This window comes from Phaenicophaeus curvirostris, chromosome 2 (genome assembly GCF_032191515.1).
Source record: "Phaenicophaeus curvirostris isolate KB17595 chromosome 2, BPBGC_Pcur_1.0, whole genome shotgun sequence".
Taxonomy (NCBI): domain Eukaryota; kingdom Metazoa; phylum Chordata; class Aves; order Cuculiformes; family Cuculidae; genus Phaenicophaeus; species Phaenicophaeus curvirostris.
The window spans coordinates 63533625-63554410 of NC_091393.1; the positions used below are offsets into that span (position 1 = coordinate 63533625).

Consider the following 20786-nt stretch of genomic DNA (forward strand, 5'->3'; position numbering starts at 1 on the left):
CTTTCTGATATTCAGTGCAAGTAATACAGCAGCGCCTTCAGCAAGGACATATATGCCCCCTATAGGTTTAATATATTCTTACCACAGAAAAATGGAAATAAATGAAAGGATCATTAAGCATTTCCTAAGAAGAAAATTTAGTACTAGAAAAACTACATTACATCTTTCAATAAACATACACTTACATAGACACAATGCAAATATCAAATTACTCTTTAAAATCTAAACATCCTCCCTGTTCAACCCTTTTCTTTTAAATATAATTCTGTTAGCCTACACAATGCAGATTGCCCCAAGTATTTATTTTCCTGAACAACGTTCCCTTGCCTCCAATATTTCCCTTTGTCTCACATCTTTCCCAAGGACAACACTGAAGGATTTTTAGAAAAAGTATAGCATTTTATTTTGAGTTTCTGATAAAATATTATGCAAATTTATAGCACTACATACACAATTTGCAATAATGTTATAATTACACTTGCATTTTGAAAGCTGGATCATAACTTTCACCTCCTTTAGCAGCAACAACATGCTGTTTTGGAAAAATCATTAGAAGTCAGTTCAATAAATCATTTTTATATGCGATTAGATCTACAAAGGTACATATCACATGAGTGATAGACCTTGACCATTTAATGGCTTCCACATAACTAACTACAACTGAGGAATCAGCCTTTCATTTGGTCTCCTAAAATTAGAAAATTCCAATTAGCCTTTAGTTTTCTTGTTTAAAGGCCTGACTGTATATCTGATTCCACATCCAAATTTCTACTGCTACATCACAGCAAGTATGATGATTCTGAATAAAGAGAAAGCATGTATTTTTATTCCAAGGTACCTAATTCAGTCTTACCTTAGTGTTCTTAAATCCCACAGTTTGATACCATCACCTGCAGCTGTGGTCATGAAAAGATTGTAAGCTTCAGGTTGCTGAGTGCTGAAAGATGACCCCTAAAAAATATGAAATCAGTTTCAGATAACTATTCTTGTGGTGCTAAATATTTATAGAATCATAGAATTAGAGAATATCTCAAGTTGGAAGGAACCAACAAGGATCATCGAGCCTAATTCCCTTCTTCTCACAAGACTACCTAAAGCTAAACCATATGACAAAGAGCATCATCCAGATCCTTCTTGAACTCTGATAGGCTCAGTGCCAGGACCTCTTCCTATGGGATCCTGTTCCAGTGACCAGCCACGCTCTCAGTGAAGAATTTAGTCCATTTAAAAAAAAATAAATAAATGTTTGTTAGGTTATGTGATAAAAAGCCTGTCTGTACATACGCAAAGGAGCACAGAGGAAATGCGGCATGGTGATTCTATGATTCTATATGTGGAGGAATCCCCGTAATCCAGTCAGAGAAATGGAGCACTGCCTCAGCTCCTCTCAGTGCTGTCCCACGACAGCCATAAGCCCTTTGTTTCAGAGGTGACATCCAACATAATGAGTCACCCACAGAGGCTGTCTAGGTCATCTCACAGACTGATGGGGATTACTATCTATCAGATACGGGATCCATTATGGAATGTAGGGGCAGATTCTTTTACAATTGCACAAGGCATCATCAGATGTCTGGGGGGAGGTAATGAAGTTGGGGAAACAAAGGGATCCAAGTGGATTATGGAAGAACAAGTCAGGAAAATAGAGGGGAAAGGGAAAAAAATGAGCCGTTTGTGTGTAAACACTTGTCAGTGCATTTGGCCATGCCCTATGCTGGATTAGCACAGCCTTTCTTGTCTTCCTATTGAACTTCTGAGCGAAAGGACTCTTTATCAGCATACATGCAGATGGAGTTTCAAAGAGTAAGCAACTACATAGGGGTCCACAAGAGGCCTGTGTGTCCTGCAGTAAAGTAAGGGTCAGGGTGCTCACCAAAATTCAAATTTTCCAGCTAGAGGATACTGATAAACCATGACATTTCACAAGGTGCTGGGAGAAACAGAAATTTGCCAGAAACAGGCATCTCTACTTCTGCTTCAAACTTTCTTTTAATCTCACATTTAATTACCAACGTACATTTCCTAATTAATATATCCATGCTTTTTGAAACAAAATGGTGTGGGCATAAAATCAGAAACTTTGCTGTTTCTGTGAAAATTAATATAATCTATTACTGTGTTTTCTAGCAGAAAATAACATCATCCAAATATCTGTGGATGCCATCGATAGATTCCTGTTCAAAGAACATGCTTTGCAGCATTACAAATGTTTTGCTAACACTAAAGCTCTGAATCTTTGTGGTCTGATCTTGAATTGCAATCTATTTCTGTGTCTCAGAGGTTCCTAAACTCTAAGACAAATCTTGATATTTCAATTTATTCATTTTACTGTGTTTCTTAAATGTTAGTATGGAAAACAATGGACCCATGAAAAGTCACACAACACTTCGGTGATCACTGATGATCAGTTTTCATTAAGACATCTTATACATCAAACCAAAATCCTCAAGTTGGAAATCACTGGTTGAATTAAACAACTTACAGCCATGTAAAACCCCTATTATCAGCTCATGATATGCTCCTTGTCAGGCTTGGTATAAGATGGCTAAGGACTACTTATCAGAGTGAGGTGAAGCTACTACAGGCAGAGGGGCAAAAGGACTGCATTTGCTCATTGCTTGAGAAGGAGCTTAATGACATCACTTGGGTCTAGTAATACCCTGCATTAAAATATCATAAGCACTTCTGAGAGTAGGGTCTGGAAATCAGACACAGGGTCAGGGAAAAGAGTGGAGAGTCGCTCAACACCTGCCTATCACCAAAAAGTGGGAAATTTCCACCAGTTTCCTTAGGCTAACAATGAACTTCTTTCCTTCATCTTCTAAGTAAACACTCTAAGAAGTAGGCTACTACATGAACCCGCAGCAGCATCACCACCATATCTCCAAAGGACTATGTAATTAGCTCAGTTTCACAGAATCACAGAATCACAGAATAACCAGGTTGGAAGAGACCCACCGGATCATCGAGTCCAACCATTCCTATCAAACACTAAACCATATCCCTCAGCACCTCGTCCACCCGTGCCTTAAACACCTCCAGGGAAGGTGACTCAACCACCTCCCTGGGCAGCCTGTTCCAGTGTCCAATGACCCTTTCTGTAAAGAATTTTTTCCTAATGTCCACCCTAAATCTCCCCTGGCTGAGCTTGAGGCCATTCCCTCTTGTCCTGTCCCCTGTCACTTGGGAGAAGAGGCCAGCACCCTCCTCTCTACAACGTCCTTTCAGGTAGTTGTAGAGAGCAATGAGGTCACCCCTCAGCCTCCTCTTCTCCAGGCTAAACAACCCCAGCTCTCTCAGCCACTCCTCATAAGGCCTGTGTGAAATGATACTGATGAAATGATACTTATGCAACTGTCCTGTCTGTTAATTCCCATTCAGATTTTTTTTTAACCTGCTTCACTATTTAAATGCAATCTGATGGCAAGATAAAGGTCTTATGATTACTACATTTCTACAAGACCTATGTAAATGAAAAATCAGCAGACAGAAATTCAAACCAGCACAGCCATCAAGGAAAGTGATTTTGCTTGAAAAGCCATTAACCAGCCAACACAAGAGAAATTTGGAACACACCATACTGTGTGCCTCCCAGTCAACTAGTAATTAGGACACAATATGAAGATTATGTTGTGATAGGGGAGTGTTTAGGAAACATAGGAAATGAAACTGAAAGTGCATGTGGTGGGGAAGTGAAAGTATTAAAGAACACAGTAATCAAATCTGATTTATAGTGGTGGACTTGGAAGGTAGTCTTTAAGGACATAGCCTTAAATCCTTTAGAATGGATGCTTAATTCGTTTTGTTACTGCTGGTAGAACCTGTATACAAAAACAGGATTGCATTGCTGTGTCCTGAGCACTTCAGGGGAATTCGGTGCCAAAATGCTTTTTAAGGGAAAAAAACACTGAAATTTGGAATAATAAACATTCATATGTTCAATTAAATCAAGATCATAGAGGTTCTAAGGAAGCAGTATAAGGCCCGGTGTTCTGCAAGCAATTTAATTGCATAAATTTTAATCATATATGGAGCTTCAAGACCTAGGCATATATTTTGTGGTTTCCTCTCCTGGACTTCAGTAACCTGAGTATAATAGTAAACATTCTTTGTACTTATTCTATACAAGTACAGTGTGTGAGTGCATACTCTATATTCATCTGCAGTATTTCACAAACTGTTAACAAGAACAGAAATTACCTTGCATAATTCAAGCTTCAGATAAGGGACCAGTGTTCATCAACTGTACTTGCATCCATACAGAGGCTGCAGATTGAATATCTCAGGCAAGGGTACGGTCTGATTTTACAACCTAATTACAGTCAGGAAGATTTAACACACTCTTACCATGGAAAGATAAGCTGTGGCAAGTAATGATTCAGTAGAGTGGCTTACCACCTATAGCATACCATTCCCGAATCAATACTCAGTCACACTGGTAACTGCCACAGCAACAAAGGATGTACTATACTATACTAAATGCGAAGTGATGGCTGTGACCACCTACAGTCATCAGAGAATTTGAGGCAGGGTGGCTGAACCCAATGACTTTAGCCAGTATATCTTGGGCAGATTTCAAGAGGAGTAACCATAAAGAATTCTAGTCTGGCTTCATTCTAATTGCTGCAAATTCTGATAAGCAAAATAAGGGCTTCTTGATTAACCAGTCACACAGACTTGCTATCTTCTAAATATATTTTCACTTCTAGAGTACTAAAATTCTAAAAGGAAACAGGAATTAGACCCCATTCTACCCCATCATTTTCTAAGAGACATGCTTTATGACAGTCAGTACAAGCAAATCTTTTATATGAATATATAATACATATATATACATTCACTACATTTCCTGCTAAACTCTTCTGGCAGAAGATTCAGAATACTGTCCTATTATACATCAAACAACATCTGTTGTGAATAGAAAATATTCCAAATTATATAATAAACTTAATCAAGTACACTGAAAACTGAGATCAATTTCACATTTCTTGCAGACAACCTCTAGAACAAACAAAAAGAACAATTTAAAATTGAAGTTATCACATTGCGAATTGTATACATTTACTTACAGCTGCTGCTGTCCAAACCCAGAAATAACAGCATGTCATTGCTGTTCACCTATGCATTTAATAATTTGCAATCAGGTTTCTCCCACACTTAATCACAGCATATCGTCCTTAGTATTTTATGACACATTCCAAATAGATAACCTTTTTTATTATTTATTTAAAGAACAAATCTCCTTATCGTCCCCACTTACTACTGTCGAGGTAGCATTACAAAGCAGTGTTATAACATAATTTGCATGAATCTAAATGAAAAAAGGCACTTCAAGAATACATGTATATATCAATCACTAATGAGTGTTCAGTCAACAAGACAAGACTTGGGCTAGTCCAAAGGAAAGACTTCATAAATTTTATTGTGTAGGCACTGAAGCATCAACAGTTTCACTCCACAGATTTGCTTCTATTGCACCATACCGCATCACTGACTAACCTTAGATTTCAATGTGTTTTGCACTTTAAACAGGATGTGATTTACACATAGCATATTTTTATGTCCACGAAATATTTTCGCATATGATTTTAATGTAAACGCACTGGTTGACTCTAGCAGCTTTAAACTATACAACTGTAACAAAATAGTTGATATGTAATTTTCCTATTGACTTATCTAAAGTATTAATTTTATATAATTGAAAAAAATAGAGAACCTTGATCTATAATTTAAAAAAAAACCCAACAGATCATTTTCTTTGCTATACCACATACCTCTCGGTTTTTTTCCCCCCTAGTGAACACTTACCCACAGCTTCAAAGTTTTTCTTGATTAAATAACCTGAAGCCACTAAGCTGACCAAGCAAAATAACAGCCAGATCTTTAAGCCTATATGTGTTACAAATACTACTGAAATAGTTAGCACAATTTTAAGTGTTTTACCAGATCACATCTCAGTAAAATCCACAAACAGTTATACAAAAGTAGTAATAAGAAACTGTTTTAAACCCACACAAGCAAGGACTTTCCAACTTGGAATGAAGAACCATGCTCAGCCAAACCTAACGCAGCAGGCATTCTAGCATGTATGGTATCAGAAGACCTCCAAACATTCAAATCAATCTTGAAGTAAAAAAAAAAGAGCAAGGATTAGGGTTTTTAATTCACCTATGCTATTGCAATGCTGAGCAATTTTTTATCTTTTTTTGTTGCTGTTTCTGAAGTTTCAGAATAAATCAGATGACTTCAGATTCAGCTTTACAGAAGAACAATTACATAAGGAAAAGTTCCTGCTGAAATACAGTATTACATTCTGGCACGAGTGAGGCAAAGGGTAATATACACTTCCCTAATAGCAAGCTTGTTCAGTCATTCTCACTGCTCCTGCTTTCCACCAGAGAATAAATGAGATCTGGGTGCCTTTATTAGACACGCTTATAATCTTGCCCATCCTCCCCAACATATAAAAAACTCTTATTGATTACTATCAATTATATTTTTAGCTTCCAATTTCTTTATTGATGGAGTTGTAGTGGTACTGCAAATAATATCCAATAAATTATATACCTTGTTTTGGCAGATCTGATGAACTGATCTAGTATGAACTTCTGGTATCACTGCTGTACTGCAGCCGGCATTGAGGTCAAAAACTTCCAATGCTCGATTGCTGCCAGCTGTAAGTACAATATCTGTACAGTTCTCTGTGTTAAAGTTACACTGATCTAAAGGTGGGGAAAAAAACATATAGATAGACAAAAAGACAGATAAATAGATATTCAGACTCTGTTGCATTTACCGCTCTATGAACAGCACCAAATACCTTATAGTTCTAAAAAATTTGAAATTCAGTATCACGAAAAAATAAAGCATTTCTACTCTAACAGAAAAAAAGAGTAGTAAAGAATAAGTGCTAATTATTTTAACTGAAGCTATTTCCATATAATTAAGTCCAAAGAACTATAAAGAAAATAAGAAATACAAAGGATACACGAGTAGAAATCATTAACTGCTGAAAGGCTGGTAATCTCCACTGTTGAAGCCATGGGAAATTTCTGCACCAATTTGCAAACACTTCTTTGTTTGTATCTGCAAAAGATATTGAATGAATGCTAGTGTAAATTAAATAAATTATGATTTATGGCCCCCAGTAAACTCCCACTGGAATCACAAAGAAAACCAAAATGCTTTCTTTCATTATGAAAACTTAAAGCCACAGACCTTTTGAATCATTGCTGAAGTATAAAAAAATTGGTAACAAAACTCTCTTGGGTGAAAAGAAACATAATATTCACATACGTAAGATAGATCTTCCATCAACATGAAACAATGACATAATTCTTTATTTCTATTGAAAATGTTGAAGGTAGAGGAGTTTTCTGAAAGCACCCATAGCTTGGAAACTGCCTGGATGCTGGTCTGCTCATGGGAGCTGCTGAGACATTACTTTTGCATCTCTTGGTTTTTGGGTTTTTTTTCTATTTTCTTTACTTATTAAATAGTCTTTACCTCATCCCACAAGTTTTCCTTACCTTTTCCTTTCCAATGCTCATCCCCATCTCACTGGGGGATACAACTAGGGCAGAATGAGTGAGCAAATGGGTGACTGCTTAGCTGTCAGCACAGATCAACACACCAAAACAACTCAGAATTTCTGCTTTGTATTTTAAATTCAGACACTTTTACACAGTAAAATAATTTCAATGTGACTTTAAGTATTATATTTCCATTTTAGCATGTCTGTCTAGCGGCAATACAAAAGTCCATGCATGACATACTTGCAGGAATACTGTTTCTTTCCAACAGTGCTAGAAGTTTGCAAAACTGAGATAATTTGAAAAAAGCAATACGTTTATCAGCTGGATCAGTTTACAAGAAAAATAGTTAACGATTTGCTTTCTCCTTTCTCTGTCACACTCAAACAACGATCTCCTGCACTTTTCTAGGTAGACATTAAAGCTACTACAGCAGTGATGGTGAGGCACAGTGTAAAATAGTGTTTTGCAATTTAATCCTTCTATGGTTTCCGTAAGTATTCTATTAAACTACAAAAGAAAACTGGTCTAGACTTCAGGAACAACTGATTTATCTCTGTTTTGGGGTAAAGATGTCCAAGCTACCTTTAAATAAGCTGACTGAGATAATAGGAACAATCTAATGAAGACAGCAGGATGATTCCTCTGATATAATTTAAACTGGCTGAAAGTCATTTAAACTGGTTTAATGTGGTTTGCACTAAAATAATTATCCTGCTCAACATTAACTTTCCAGAAGCACCTGAAATAAGCACTGTCCTTTGTGTCATTAGCATGCTAAATTTTAAACCCACTTACCGTGACCTTAGCTTTATCCATCTATAACATGTGCTGGTATACTTTCCCATTTCATCAGAGTAGATATTTCATCATTCCTTCCATTACTGTATGTATAAATACTACAATCAGTTGCTAAATACAACAGCTTTAAGGGCCATTGTTTCTCCTTTTTAAACTCCTTTTGAATTGCTCATGCTGATCTTTAAAACAACACCTAAAACTATAAAAATAAGATAACTACCCATAGATCTTTTCTTCTGCTCAAACTCTTACATGGCATAAAAGTAATTAAGAATTTAAATTAAAAAAAACTAAGAAGCAAATAGCTACACTTCACATTACCATGCACAACTACTGCTGTTATTGGAAAATTAGGAGTTTGTAATTTTGGAGAAAGTGAAGAAATTTGTTTAGGTTGTGAATCGTTGCAAGATTAATCATAGAAGCAGAAGTCAGGAGAACTGTAGTCTATTCCCAGAACCACAATAAATCTCTATAGCATTTGTAAACAAGGATATATTTAAATAATCTATATATTCTACAATCTATATTTAAATAATCTATATAACATTCATTTTCTTATTTCCAAAACTCAGTTTTATCTTTAACACTAACCCAACATTTAACTATTTAATTAAGTTCTTGTGATGCTTAGTTAATTAATATTTAAAGGTAGCTCTTTGAAAACTGCATAAAGAAAGGATGATATGATTTGTCATCGTACTCTCTTCACCTCTGACATACAACAGCAATTTATTGGTTGGCTAGAGTGCATTCTCATGTCCCTCTAATTAAGGATGTTTTGGGGTTAGATCTAGTATCTTGAATCAGTTCCATTTAAGTATTCTTCCAAATTTGGCTCAGAATGCTGAATGAGTGAGCTGCAAGAAACAACAGGAATTATGTGGTGCTCCATAAAAGAAAGAAATGCTGGGACATGAACTGGAAGGAATTCAAAAGGAAACATCAAAGCAAATTAACCTTTAATACCTTTTTTAATATATCTAAATAACCATGTCTCAGACTGGTTTATGGATTCATTGTAATGTCTATGAATGTATATTTGGTCTTTTGGTGCTAATAACCAAGACAGCCTAATTTCATATATTTGAGTTAGTGTTAACGCATGAAGAAATACTGACCTGCATGGTAATAACAAAATTCTGCTGTAAGTACAACCTTACATACACACTTTTAACAGCTTTAAACCGGGATATTATGTGCTTATAACAAAGCAATTGGAGCAACACAGAACACAGTATAAGTTCAGAGCCCTAGTCTTTGCAAATATGCTTGAGTGGATTCTACAATTACTTCAAGTTCCATAGTGTCTTCAGTTTCTGAACTAACTACCTTGAAGGTAATTCAGGCCAGTACTCCACAACAGTTACTGCAGTATTGATTTTCTTCAGGCTACTGGATACTTTCCCCTATAAGGCATGGGTATTTGTTATGATAGAGGGAGATGTCTAGACCCAGCACATTATATGCTACCAAAAAAAAGTTCCTGATTAAAGCCTAGGACCCCACAATTAGAAGGAAAAAAAAATTTAGTTATAACTTAGAACTTAAAGTAAACACAAGAGGGAGGGATCTAAAAGATCAGAATATTGTTTTCTGCCTTCTTTTTCTAAGTTCCTCCATGAGTGCCTGTATAATTTTAAGAGTTAAAAACAGTTATAAGTGAAGCGGCTCCCTGCCTCGGTTTCCAGATATTATTTGTTTGGGCTAGGAACAGATTTCAAGCAAAATCAGGAACAGGAAGCACTTTTTGTGCCTTCCAGGTTCCTTCTATACTATTACACTTTGCTACAGGGTAAGCACTTCAGAATATGAGATCTCTATTGAGCTAGTTATGAGGAAAATCAAGGGCGGGAATGTCCAGGAGAATCCTTTCAAAGGAACTTGTGCCTGTGCTTCAGTATTTTCTTTTCATTTTATTCTGTTAGTTTTACCCTCCTAATGTAATGTATATACCAGAAAATCAAAGCAGGAAATTCTCTATTCCTTTATATTTAGTTTTTCAGTCTATTTGTTATATTACTATTCCAAATAGAGTATACGACTAAAATAATTTGAGTAAGCAGCACAGCAACACCACCCATTATGAATTTTGACCAGAAACAAAAAGGAAAGAATCACAAGTGACAGTGGATTAACTATAAAACCAAGCAGGTGACTGAATGCCACAACTGATCATTTTGAAGAATTTATAAACAGAACTTAGATCATAATCCCTTAGCTACCTTAAGACGCAGCGCAACACTATTTAATGTTATGAACAGATACGACACACCATTCACAATACCAACTAATACACTTCAAGCTCGTGACCTTAATTCTGTTTGTTCTTCCACTCATAATATAAAGTCATAATATCACACAAAGAAAAATATCTCTTCAAGGTTTTATTAAACACTGGTATGTCTAAACATATATATATATGTATGTGCGCGCATATATTTTTTTGAATGTAATAAACTCTCATATACACAAATGCTGCTGAAAACCAGCAAAAGCAAACCAAGAGCAGAGAAAATTAATAGGATACAAAGACAGTTTTATTTCCAATTATAAACTAAATGAATATAAAAGTATATGAGACATTTAATAAACGAATTGATAGCAAGTTACAAAGAAGGATGCCTAAAATAAAGTCTGAAAAATCATGGCCATCAGGAGAAGTCCCTGGTGACTGGAACAAGGGTAACGTTGTGGTTATTTTTAAAAACGGTAGAAAGAGGACTCTGAGAACTACTGACTTGTCAGCCTCACCTCTATGCCTGGGAAGATCATAGAACAGAACATACTAGAAGCTATGCTAAAGCACATGGAGGACATGGAGGTGATTAATGGCAGCAAGCACAGCTTCACCAGGGGCAAATCCTGTATGACCAAATTAGTCGCTTTCTATGATGGGGTAACTGCAGCAGTGGACACAGGTAAACAGACAGATGTGATCTATCTGGACTTCTGTAAAGCCTTTGACACTGTCCCCCACAACATCCTTCTCTCTAAATTGGAGAGATATGGATTTGATGGGTGGGCGGTACGGTGGATAAGAAACTGGTTGGGTGGTCGCATTCAAAGAGTAGTTGTTCAAAGTCCAGATGGAGATTCGTGACAAGCAGTGTCTCTCAGGGGTCCATACTGGGACCAGTGCTGTTTAGTATCTTCAGCAATGATACTGACAGTGAGATTGAGTGCACCCTCAGCAAGTCTGCAGATGACACCAAGCTGAGTGGTGCAGTTGCCAAACCAGAAGGACGGGATGTCATCCAGAGGGACCTGGACAGGCTGGAGAAGTGGGCCTGTGAGAACCTCATATGGTTCAACAGGGCCAAGTGCAAAGTCCTGCACCTGTGTCAGGGCAATCCTCATTTTCAGCACACAATGGGGGATGATGTGATTCAGAGCTGCCCTGCAGAGAAGGACTTGAGGATGCTGGCTGATGAGAAGCTCGACATGACCCAGCAATGTGTGTTCACAGCCCAGAAGGCCAACCGTATCCTGGGCTGCATCAAAACCAGCGTTGCCAGCAGGTCGAGGGAAGTGATTCTGCCCCTTTATTCCTCTCTTGTGAGACCTCATCTGGAGTGCTGTGTCCAGTTCTGGAATCCTTTGGCGCTGTTGGAAGGGGTCCAGAAGAGGGCTACGAAGATGATCAGAGGGCTGGAGCACCTTCCGTATGAGGACAGGATGAGAAAGTTGGGCTTATTCAGCCTGGAGAAGAGAAGGCTTCGAGGAGATCTTATAGGAACCTTCCAGTACCTGAAAGGGGCCTAGAAGAAAGCTGGAGAGGGACTATTCATAAAGGCTTGTGGTGATAGGAAAATGGGAGAATGGGTATACACTGGAAAGGGCCAGATTTAGACTAGGCATTAGGAAGAATTTCTTCACAATGAGACTGGTGAGGCACTGGCACAGTTTGTCCAGAGAAGTAGTGGCTGCCTGATCCCTGGAGGTGTTTAAGGCCAAGTTGGATGGGGCCTTGGGTAACCTGATCTAGTGCGAGGTGTCCCTACCCACAGCATGGGGATTGGAACTGGATGATTTTTAAGGTCCCTTCCAACCCAAACTATTCTATGATTCTCTGCCCAACAATGAAGAAACGCAGAGACAAAATAAGATAATAAGGAAAGTAATTAGACACAATATAATAGTGGGAAAGTCAGCAAAAATTATGAACGTGATCTACTTCCATTTGACAGAGAAGGAAGAAAACAGTCACATCATGTCTGAGTCTCTGAAAGAAAAAGTATATAGAAATATTCCTACAAAAGGAAGATTTGCAATATCTTCTCAAACATAAGACATTAATATATACTAAGATGTAAACAGGGAAAAGAAGGTAGAGCTCAGAAGGTCCCAAATGGTAATAGCAATAGTAAGGCTGTATTTGCACCAAATGCAAATAACATTTGCACTACGAAAAATTATTTAACGTTACAATATTTTCTATTATGCCAGAACAAAGGTATTTGTACAATTAGCTTTTATTAATTATTCAATTTTTTACTTCTGTAATACTCCTACCCTCCATCCCAGCTCAACACACCAAGATTCCTACATCAGAGAGCACAAGTACTTTCACTAGTCTGTTAATGAGAAATTTTACTCACCGTTTGATGTCATCCTTGGTTGTGTCTAAATGGAAACTTAATAACTGAAATTCAGCTCCACAACACAGCAGTATGAATGAATCTACAAAATAAAACTGTGCAAAGCGTAGGGTCTTATGGAACTTCTCTTTGCCCTGAAATGCAAAGAAAATTAGTAAGAACGGATCATAAGATGCTATATATTTTTTTTGTCTGAGATTCCTGGTGTTAATGCATAGTCTTCCTTCTATCCTGATTGTATGCCAGGAGGTTAACCTACTACCTTAAGCCTTTCCTGGTTTTAACATCTATTTATCTAAAAATAAAGGTTTTTTTTCTGCTTAAATTAGTTGGCAGCAAAGTTAATAATATCTGTAGTCATTTGAATCTATAATCTAGCTTCATAATCTAAACTTCCATTTGCATTGGGGAGCAGACTATAAAGTCAAGTAGAGCTGAGCCAATTAAAACAGGATATACAGAGCATACAACAAAACTAAAACTTCCAGACATGCCCACTAGTTTTGTCTACTAAGACTGATTTTTTTTTCTTTTCATAAATTGTCATGATAAAATCCTAATTTGAAGTCAATGGAGACCACTCAGACCATAGCATGAATTTGAATCACCACCACTCTGAAGGTCTGAAAATCAGTCTGCAAGTGTCATCCCTGGAGATATTTAAAAGATGTATAGGCGTGGCACTTAGGGACATGGCTAGTGGTGCACTTGGCAGTGTTGGGGTAACCGATTCACTTAAGATCATTGGTTGGACCCAATGATCTTAAAGATCTTTTCTAACCTAAACAATGCTGTGATTCCGTGATTCTACAGAGTTGTTAAAATGAAAGTAGATGAAAGTGCAAAACAGTATCCTCCGTGAACCAAACTAACATGGTTTCTAATTACCAGAATGAGGGCCGGTTCACTATTGCAGACTGACCAGATCCTTAAAGTTCTATCTTCTGATGCAGAAACTAACCACTTGTTGTCATGACTCCAGCCAACAGAGTTAACTGCACCATCATGACCTGATAAAAATAATAGGAAATGCCATAAAACTAGTTTCTTGCATTTACAGATTTCTCCAGAGTTCATTGTATTGTTTTTAGTATAATTATACACGGTATTAAAATACATTCTAAATACAAGCCTCAAATGGTTGGATTAAAACTGGTAACAGTAAACCAGTTGTTAATTATTTTCTTCCACCAAAAAACATGGAAAAACATTCCTCACTAATAATCAAGTCTCACAAAATTAAATAAGATCAGAAAAATATCAAGGTATTCTACCTGAAATCTCATATGCATTTGTATGACATTACCTTCCTCACTATAAGGGAATTTATATGAAAATGTCACAATAAATATAAAGGGCACATTCACATTCCAAAAGAAATAAACCTAGTATCTAAATTTTCTTCAGCTTTCTGCAGTCAGATTTGTCTCAACTAGAACTATAAAATAGTTCTAAATACATAACAAACAAACAAAATTCCTTCAAGTTAAAAACAAAACCACATTCACAGATTTTACTGTCGCAATAATTTTAACAAATTCTGTCTCCATACCAGATTGAATTTGAAGCACAGAGGTAGTTATAAGGTTGTTACGAATAGTGTGTCTTACTGCAAAAGTTTTATTTCTGATATTTTTCATTAAATACTATCTCATAGTGAAGTGCTGAATTGGATTAAAATTATTCCAAACTGTGCCAAAATACTCCCCAGAAAATAGAAGTTTGACCATCAACTCCTAATGTTTCTAATTAAGCTTCTAAGGTCTGGAAAAGCTGTCTCTTGATGCATAGAGATCCAAACATCAGTCTGAATATTCAGGGAATAATTTCATCTAACTTCATCCTTTTGTTGGTAACAGAATGAAGAAAACAATCATCATTGACAACACAGTTAGCAAATATTTCAAAGTGCAACTGGGATGGTTAATGTCCTGAGCCCAATGACTTGCTACTATACACAAATGGCAAAACAGGATGGTTGCCATACAAGACCACAGTACTCTGCACCTGTTTGTTAGCCAGTATTTGGCCCAGGAGAGGCCCAAAACCCGGCACCTAACCCATAATGTTGATGATCATGTGTTTATTTAGCTCTGACTGGTAAGCTGTCCTGAGTTTTTCATCCTAGAGTGTTTGGTCTCTGCCCATCCCTAGTAACAGTGGGTTGGAAGTCTAGCAAAATCGAAGTTACCACACTGGAGCTTGTAAAGACTGGTTTGACTTTTGTCATGGGCCTACAAGAAATATAGTGGTGTGGGAAGGTTAAGCCCAAAGAAAAACCCTGAATCCCAGGATAGGTACTCAAGCATTGAAGGCCTTCAGGATCTTAATCTTATCTTGAATACTTAACTTCAAGTGCTTCAAAACTGATTTTTACAGAGCTGCAAAGTGATGGGATGAAGCCTTAAAGGGAAGGAAGAAAAGGCTATTGAGATGCAGACGGATTTTATCACATAAAGCAATAAAGGAATTCACCATGGCTATGGCAAAAAATACTTATTGTAGAAATCTCTGCAACAGAACACCCAACTTTGACTTTAGCAAAGTTCAGTGTTATAAAACACAAAATACAAGCAGTTACAGAAGAATCATCAAACTAATGTGTCTACAGATAATGACAATTCTAACACTAATTTTAGGAAGATGTTTAAAGAACATTTTCAAGAAACATCCTTAAAATTAAATTTAAGAAAAGATACACTATTACTAAAAAAGAGAACCCAAGTACTATATTATAATGGAATTTTATAATATATTAAACACTTGAGACCCTGCAATATTTTATTTTATTTACTAGGCTTTTATTACTGAGAGCTGGTTTTGTCAACACAGTGAACCTGCCACTACAACAGCTTCTGCAGGACTGCCTCATTAGATAAACAAAATGTAACTGCCTGTTTAAAAATCATAGTTTAAAGTAGTATAATATTCATAATATCTTGTAGAAATATTATTAAAATAATCTTGTAGAAGCAGAAAGCTTCTATGAGAAACACTTTCTAGTTTGATGTCACACAATGGAAAACAAGATTAGAAACTTACAAAGAAAGAACTTCAAAAGACAGAAACATCATCCAGCTAGAATTAATAATTTGATATAAAATTATACTGAAGACAATCAAAAAGGTCAGAAAAAGGTGCAAGCATATCAAACAAAATTAACAAACCTTGGCCCATATTATTCTAATTTTTCCAGATGAAGTATGATTAATTTCACTCAGACTTAAAACATTCAAAGTTCTTATACTGCCCTCTTGTGCACATTTTCTATTTAGCCAATTGAAGTTTTCTATTAAAAGGTTGATTGCTTTAAATTACAGGAAGGCTAATTTAATTATTTCAGCACTTAAGATATTCTATGATAACAAATATCTATAAAATGCTTATAAGCAAGATATTTCAATTTCCAGTTACCAAAGACCTGTAGCATTTTCTCCAGAAAACTTCATAGGCACACGATAAGTACATTTATAAGTACTATACTTATTTTATTCTTAACATATAGACTTATTTGGAGGCTTTGGTTTTGTAAAAACATTTGGAAGCTTTGAATTATCTACATTTAAAAAACAAACAAGCTAACAAACACAACAAACAAACAAACGTCCTTACCAGAACCTACAAAACTGTTTTCAAAGTGTTAAGGAACATGAGAACCTTTAGGAAAATCTGAGGTCTGGAAAAAGCACACTAGGTCCCCCAGTCTCAAAGCATAGTCAAGGAGATGCCAGACGGCTTGCAAAAGGCCAGTAAAATTCTAAACAGGCATTACTCAGGGTTCTCCAGTCCTGACGCATCTTGAGAGGGACAGGAGCTGGTTTTAAAGAAGGCTTCTTAAAAAAAGGCCATGCTAGCTTTAAGTCTTTCAAGGGTGGCCAATATTATGTGCACTTCACTATGGGACAGAGATGCTTGAAGAGCCAACACCAAAGACGAATGCATGTAGTAGTTCCTTAAAACTGTAACCTAGTACTTCGGGGAACAAAACTGAATAAATTAGGCTAATAGCAAAATTGCTCCTCTCTGACAGTGCATTATAAAAATATGATTTTTGATAATCAGCTTAATAATCAATATGATTTTGATAATTCAGATACTAATGCTGCACTGAAAAGGAAAGTTTTTATCAGAACAGATATCATTGTCATTCCATGAAAAAAGAAGTTTTATATCGCCATTGACTGCAGCTTTTATAAGAGCAATGCACCATGATTTTTAATGGTGAGAAAACACATCTGTTACCACACTTCAAAGGCAAAGGCATCTAAAGCAGAAAATAAACATGTAATTTCATGATAATCTGAACTGTGCAGAATTACATGACTGAAATAAGCACAGAATCGAAGGTTTGTGGTTCCTACTCCCATACAGTACAGTATCTGACAGTTTCACACTTATGTTGCTTTTGAAAAGAACTATATGAAGAGGGTGCATTCCTATGCTGCCTCATAATCCTGAAGTAGCATGTAGCAAATTCTTTTCAGACTATACATCATAAAAAAGGCAGAATAAACAATGGAAGGTATCAATGACAAAAGAAATAGCAGTGCAAAATATAAGAAAACTAATTAAAGTTAATTGTTAGAGAATGATTTAGTAATAAATCATTTTATAAAGCAATACAAACAACTAGTACTTGACATCTTAACTACTGGGACCTGAAAAAGCTTCCCTGTAGTAGCATGAAGCCTGATGCAGGTCATTTCTCATCACAAGAAATTAGTCAGCATTTACAGAGTACTGCAATATTTTAGGGATCTCTGAATGTTGAAATATCTTATAAAATCATAATATTTAATTCTACTTAATAGAAAGATAAAGCCTTTCCCTGATAATATGTCAAAACCTAGGTACTGTTTCCTTCATAATTTAGAGTAACACGTACTAGGGTTTTCTTTCAGATTTAGAAAACTCTAAATTCTATGAGGGGAGGGTCTCTACTTTCAAATATGTCTACTTAGAAGAGTACTTTTTCTTATTAAAGTCTGTATTTTCTGTTATTGATAATATCAAGGTGTTCCTTAGATATTATTTAATATGTAACAAATATATGGAGGTATAGATGTAACAAATTAAAAAAAAAAATCAGAATCTTTCCCTGATATGAAACAAAGATAAAACCCAGCTATTACCAGTCCAAAATCAATGAAGCCTGCATAAAACAAACTCCAGTGAAAAAAGCATCCAAAAAAGAGTTTTTCAAGAATTGAAATGTCACTTTCCGAAGCATATAATCTCTGTACATGTATAAGTAAAAACAGCCTGTCTGACTTCTTGATAGTGGTTCGCAAAAGGAGAAGCTGAATCTGTGATGCAAAAGACAAACTGCAAAGAACTACAAAGCATATACCGTGCAATGATAACTTACAGCCTCGTGGGATAATTTTGCAATATTTATTATGTTCTTCATGTTCAGAGTAGCCCTGCTACCAAAGAAGATGACTTAAAGTTTTGAAAATCATTTACACCTTAGCTGCTTTGGATTAATTAAGAAAGATGTGTTAAAAAACTAAAGAAACACTGAACTCTTTGAGCATGATTTTGTTAAGGTTCTGTGTACCAAATACTGCAGCAGCAGTGTATCATTATTTTTATGGATATTTGTAACAGGTAAGGGATGAAAATACAGAATTTTGATCTATTTTGGTTAATTAATTTTTTTAGAAATACTGATCATCTAAAATAATATTAAATACATTAGAGATATATGGGATGCACTTGGTCAAAATTACTGCTTTGTTTCCATTACTACCTAACTTAAAAAATTATGTCAATAAAACTTCAAAACTTGATTACTGCTTACACTTTATGTATTTGCAGTGTGAATTTGCTCGAATTAGTTGGTTGGTACATGAAGAAAATAATTTTTTTAAGTTTATGAACTTTCCATACCATAAGGTATATTTTCAATAATTTCCTCATGCAGAAAGAAAAGTAACAGTAATGTTACCAACATTAGTGGCCACAATAATGGTCATTATATTTTGTGGAAGAATCTTTGGTACTCAAAAAAAATTCAGCAATCACTTATCAGATTTTTCAATTAGAAATAATTTTCTAAAATAACTTACAATAGTCTAGTTTTGTGGTTTTTAAGGCCTGCTAGTAGATACTAGCCATCTTCCACTAGGAACTTCTACTGTAAATCAGCCCTGCTATATGAATTTTGAGTCATGATATATATACTGTTATAAAAAAAACTGAAAAAAATAGTTCTTGTAGAAATTTAGAATTCATTTTTAACACTCATCTACAATGTTAAGTAATGCACATGTGTTTGCAGATGCATATACTTCTGCAGATAAGAATTTCTCCATATTAGTGGTCCCTTATTTTTTATTTTACCATTTATTTGCTTTATTATTTTTATTTACTTATTGTAATAAACATAGACAATGCAGGATACAATACACACAATGGAGACTGCAATACATATCAGGACACATTACTATCTAGCTCCCAGATAATTCAGAAATGGGAAAACTTGGTAGGCACTTTAATTCCAGAACAAAATTTACCAGTCAGAGAAATAACTCTTACATCTTGAAGCAGCATTATCCCATCTCCCTGACTCTTCTCAAGGTGATGTAAGTGGGAACTTTTAATTACTATGCCTTTTTAAGTTAAATTCAATTATACACTATTGCTTGAATAATTTGATTCATACATTTACCTGAAAAAACATTATATGTATCAGTGAGATCAGAACTGAATATTAGTACAGTCTTGTCAGTCAGCCCGCAAGCCAGCATCTCTCCGTCACCTACAAAGAAGAATATTTAATGATGTATATTTGAAAGAAACAAGGACCTAATATACTAGGTTTTTTAATCATAAAATTCATATATGCCACTACACAGAACACAGACCAGATATTCATTTAACGTAACACATATTTTGTATGAACATCACAAACTCACACTGCATAATTTGGTAGGAATTTGTGCATAACTCATTGCTTGTCCTAACATATTCTCAAAAGTTATTTATCACAAGGCAGAAACTCACTTTATATGAAAAAAAGTGCTATGAAATTTAAGTGCAGAAATGTTTAGAAGTCAGTCATTTAAAACTGCTTCTTTACCGTCTTTTTTTTTTTTTTTAATCTTCATCTTAAAGTTACATGATCTTTCCTTACACATTAGAATAAATAGCACGTATTAGTCATTCTGGGTCACTTCTTAAAGACGATATATTTCTTCATAAGGTAATCCTAAAAGCTATCCAAGTGCAGTCAGACTGTTCATTTATGCTGGTAATCAGCAGGGGCACACAATGACAGAAGAGACTCCCTTAATATCTGCCTAGTGGTAGCGATTTGTGAAATTTAACTGTTCACTCAAAACCTTTTCCTGGAAAAAAAAAAATAAAGAGCAGATAAATGAAAAGATGGGGAAAAATAAGTGAGGGTGGAAGAAGAATAAACAGTAGTGAGAGAAAGTAAGGAAATAAAGTGCAGAATTCAAATCAATGCTACTAGGTTCGCTATAAAAAGTGCTTTTAAAAGAGGCACAACCTGAACACCCCTTTCATAAATCTCCTAAGCACCTTTACCAAGGAAGAGGGAATATGTCGTGCTTGATTTCATTTCTCCAAAGCAGTTATGAGAAAACCCTTCTCTGGATTATATGCAAGAATTTCCTTTTTTATATTTGAACATATATAAAAATTGAAGAATTTTTACATAAGAAATAGAAGTATTCTGATTATTTTGAAACTGAACTTCAGTTTTTAATACTAAGGACACTAAATAAATGTCTAAGAAAATATTCCTTTGTGAAAGAACTTGTTAGGCTACCAATGTAGAGCCATATTTACAACAATGGCTTTTAGAAAGAAGTATCAAGGACGT

General features: G+C 35.6%; 1 protein-coding gene across 1 annotated transcript in view; it reads right to left on the reverse strand.

The window, feature by feature from the left end:
- Positions 1 to 20786, reverse strand: part of WDR27 (WD repeat domain 27) — a 108210-nt gene that overhangs the window by 68280 nt on the left and 19144 nt on the right. Inside the window, exons 15-20 of the mRNA XM_069852291.1 lie at positions 19608 to 19697; positions 13823 to 13944; positions 12935 to 13068; positions 6989 to 7086; positions 6568 to 6689; positions 854 to 951 (exon numbers count right to left, since the gene is read on the reverse strand). Coding sequence (XP_069708392.1) covers positions 854 to 951; positions 6568 to 6689; positions 6989 to 7086; positions 12935 to 13068; positions 13823 to 13944; positions 19608 to 19697 — 664 coding nt within the window. The remainder of the gene's footprint in view (positions 1 to 853; positions 952 to 6567; positions 6690 to 6988; positions 7087 to 12934; positions 13069 to 13822; positions 13945 to 19607; positions 19698 to 20786) is intronic.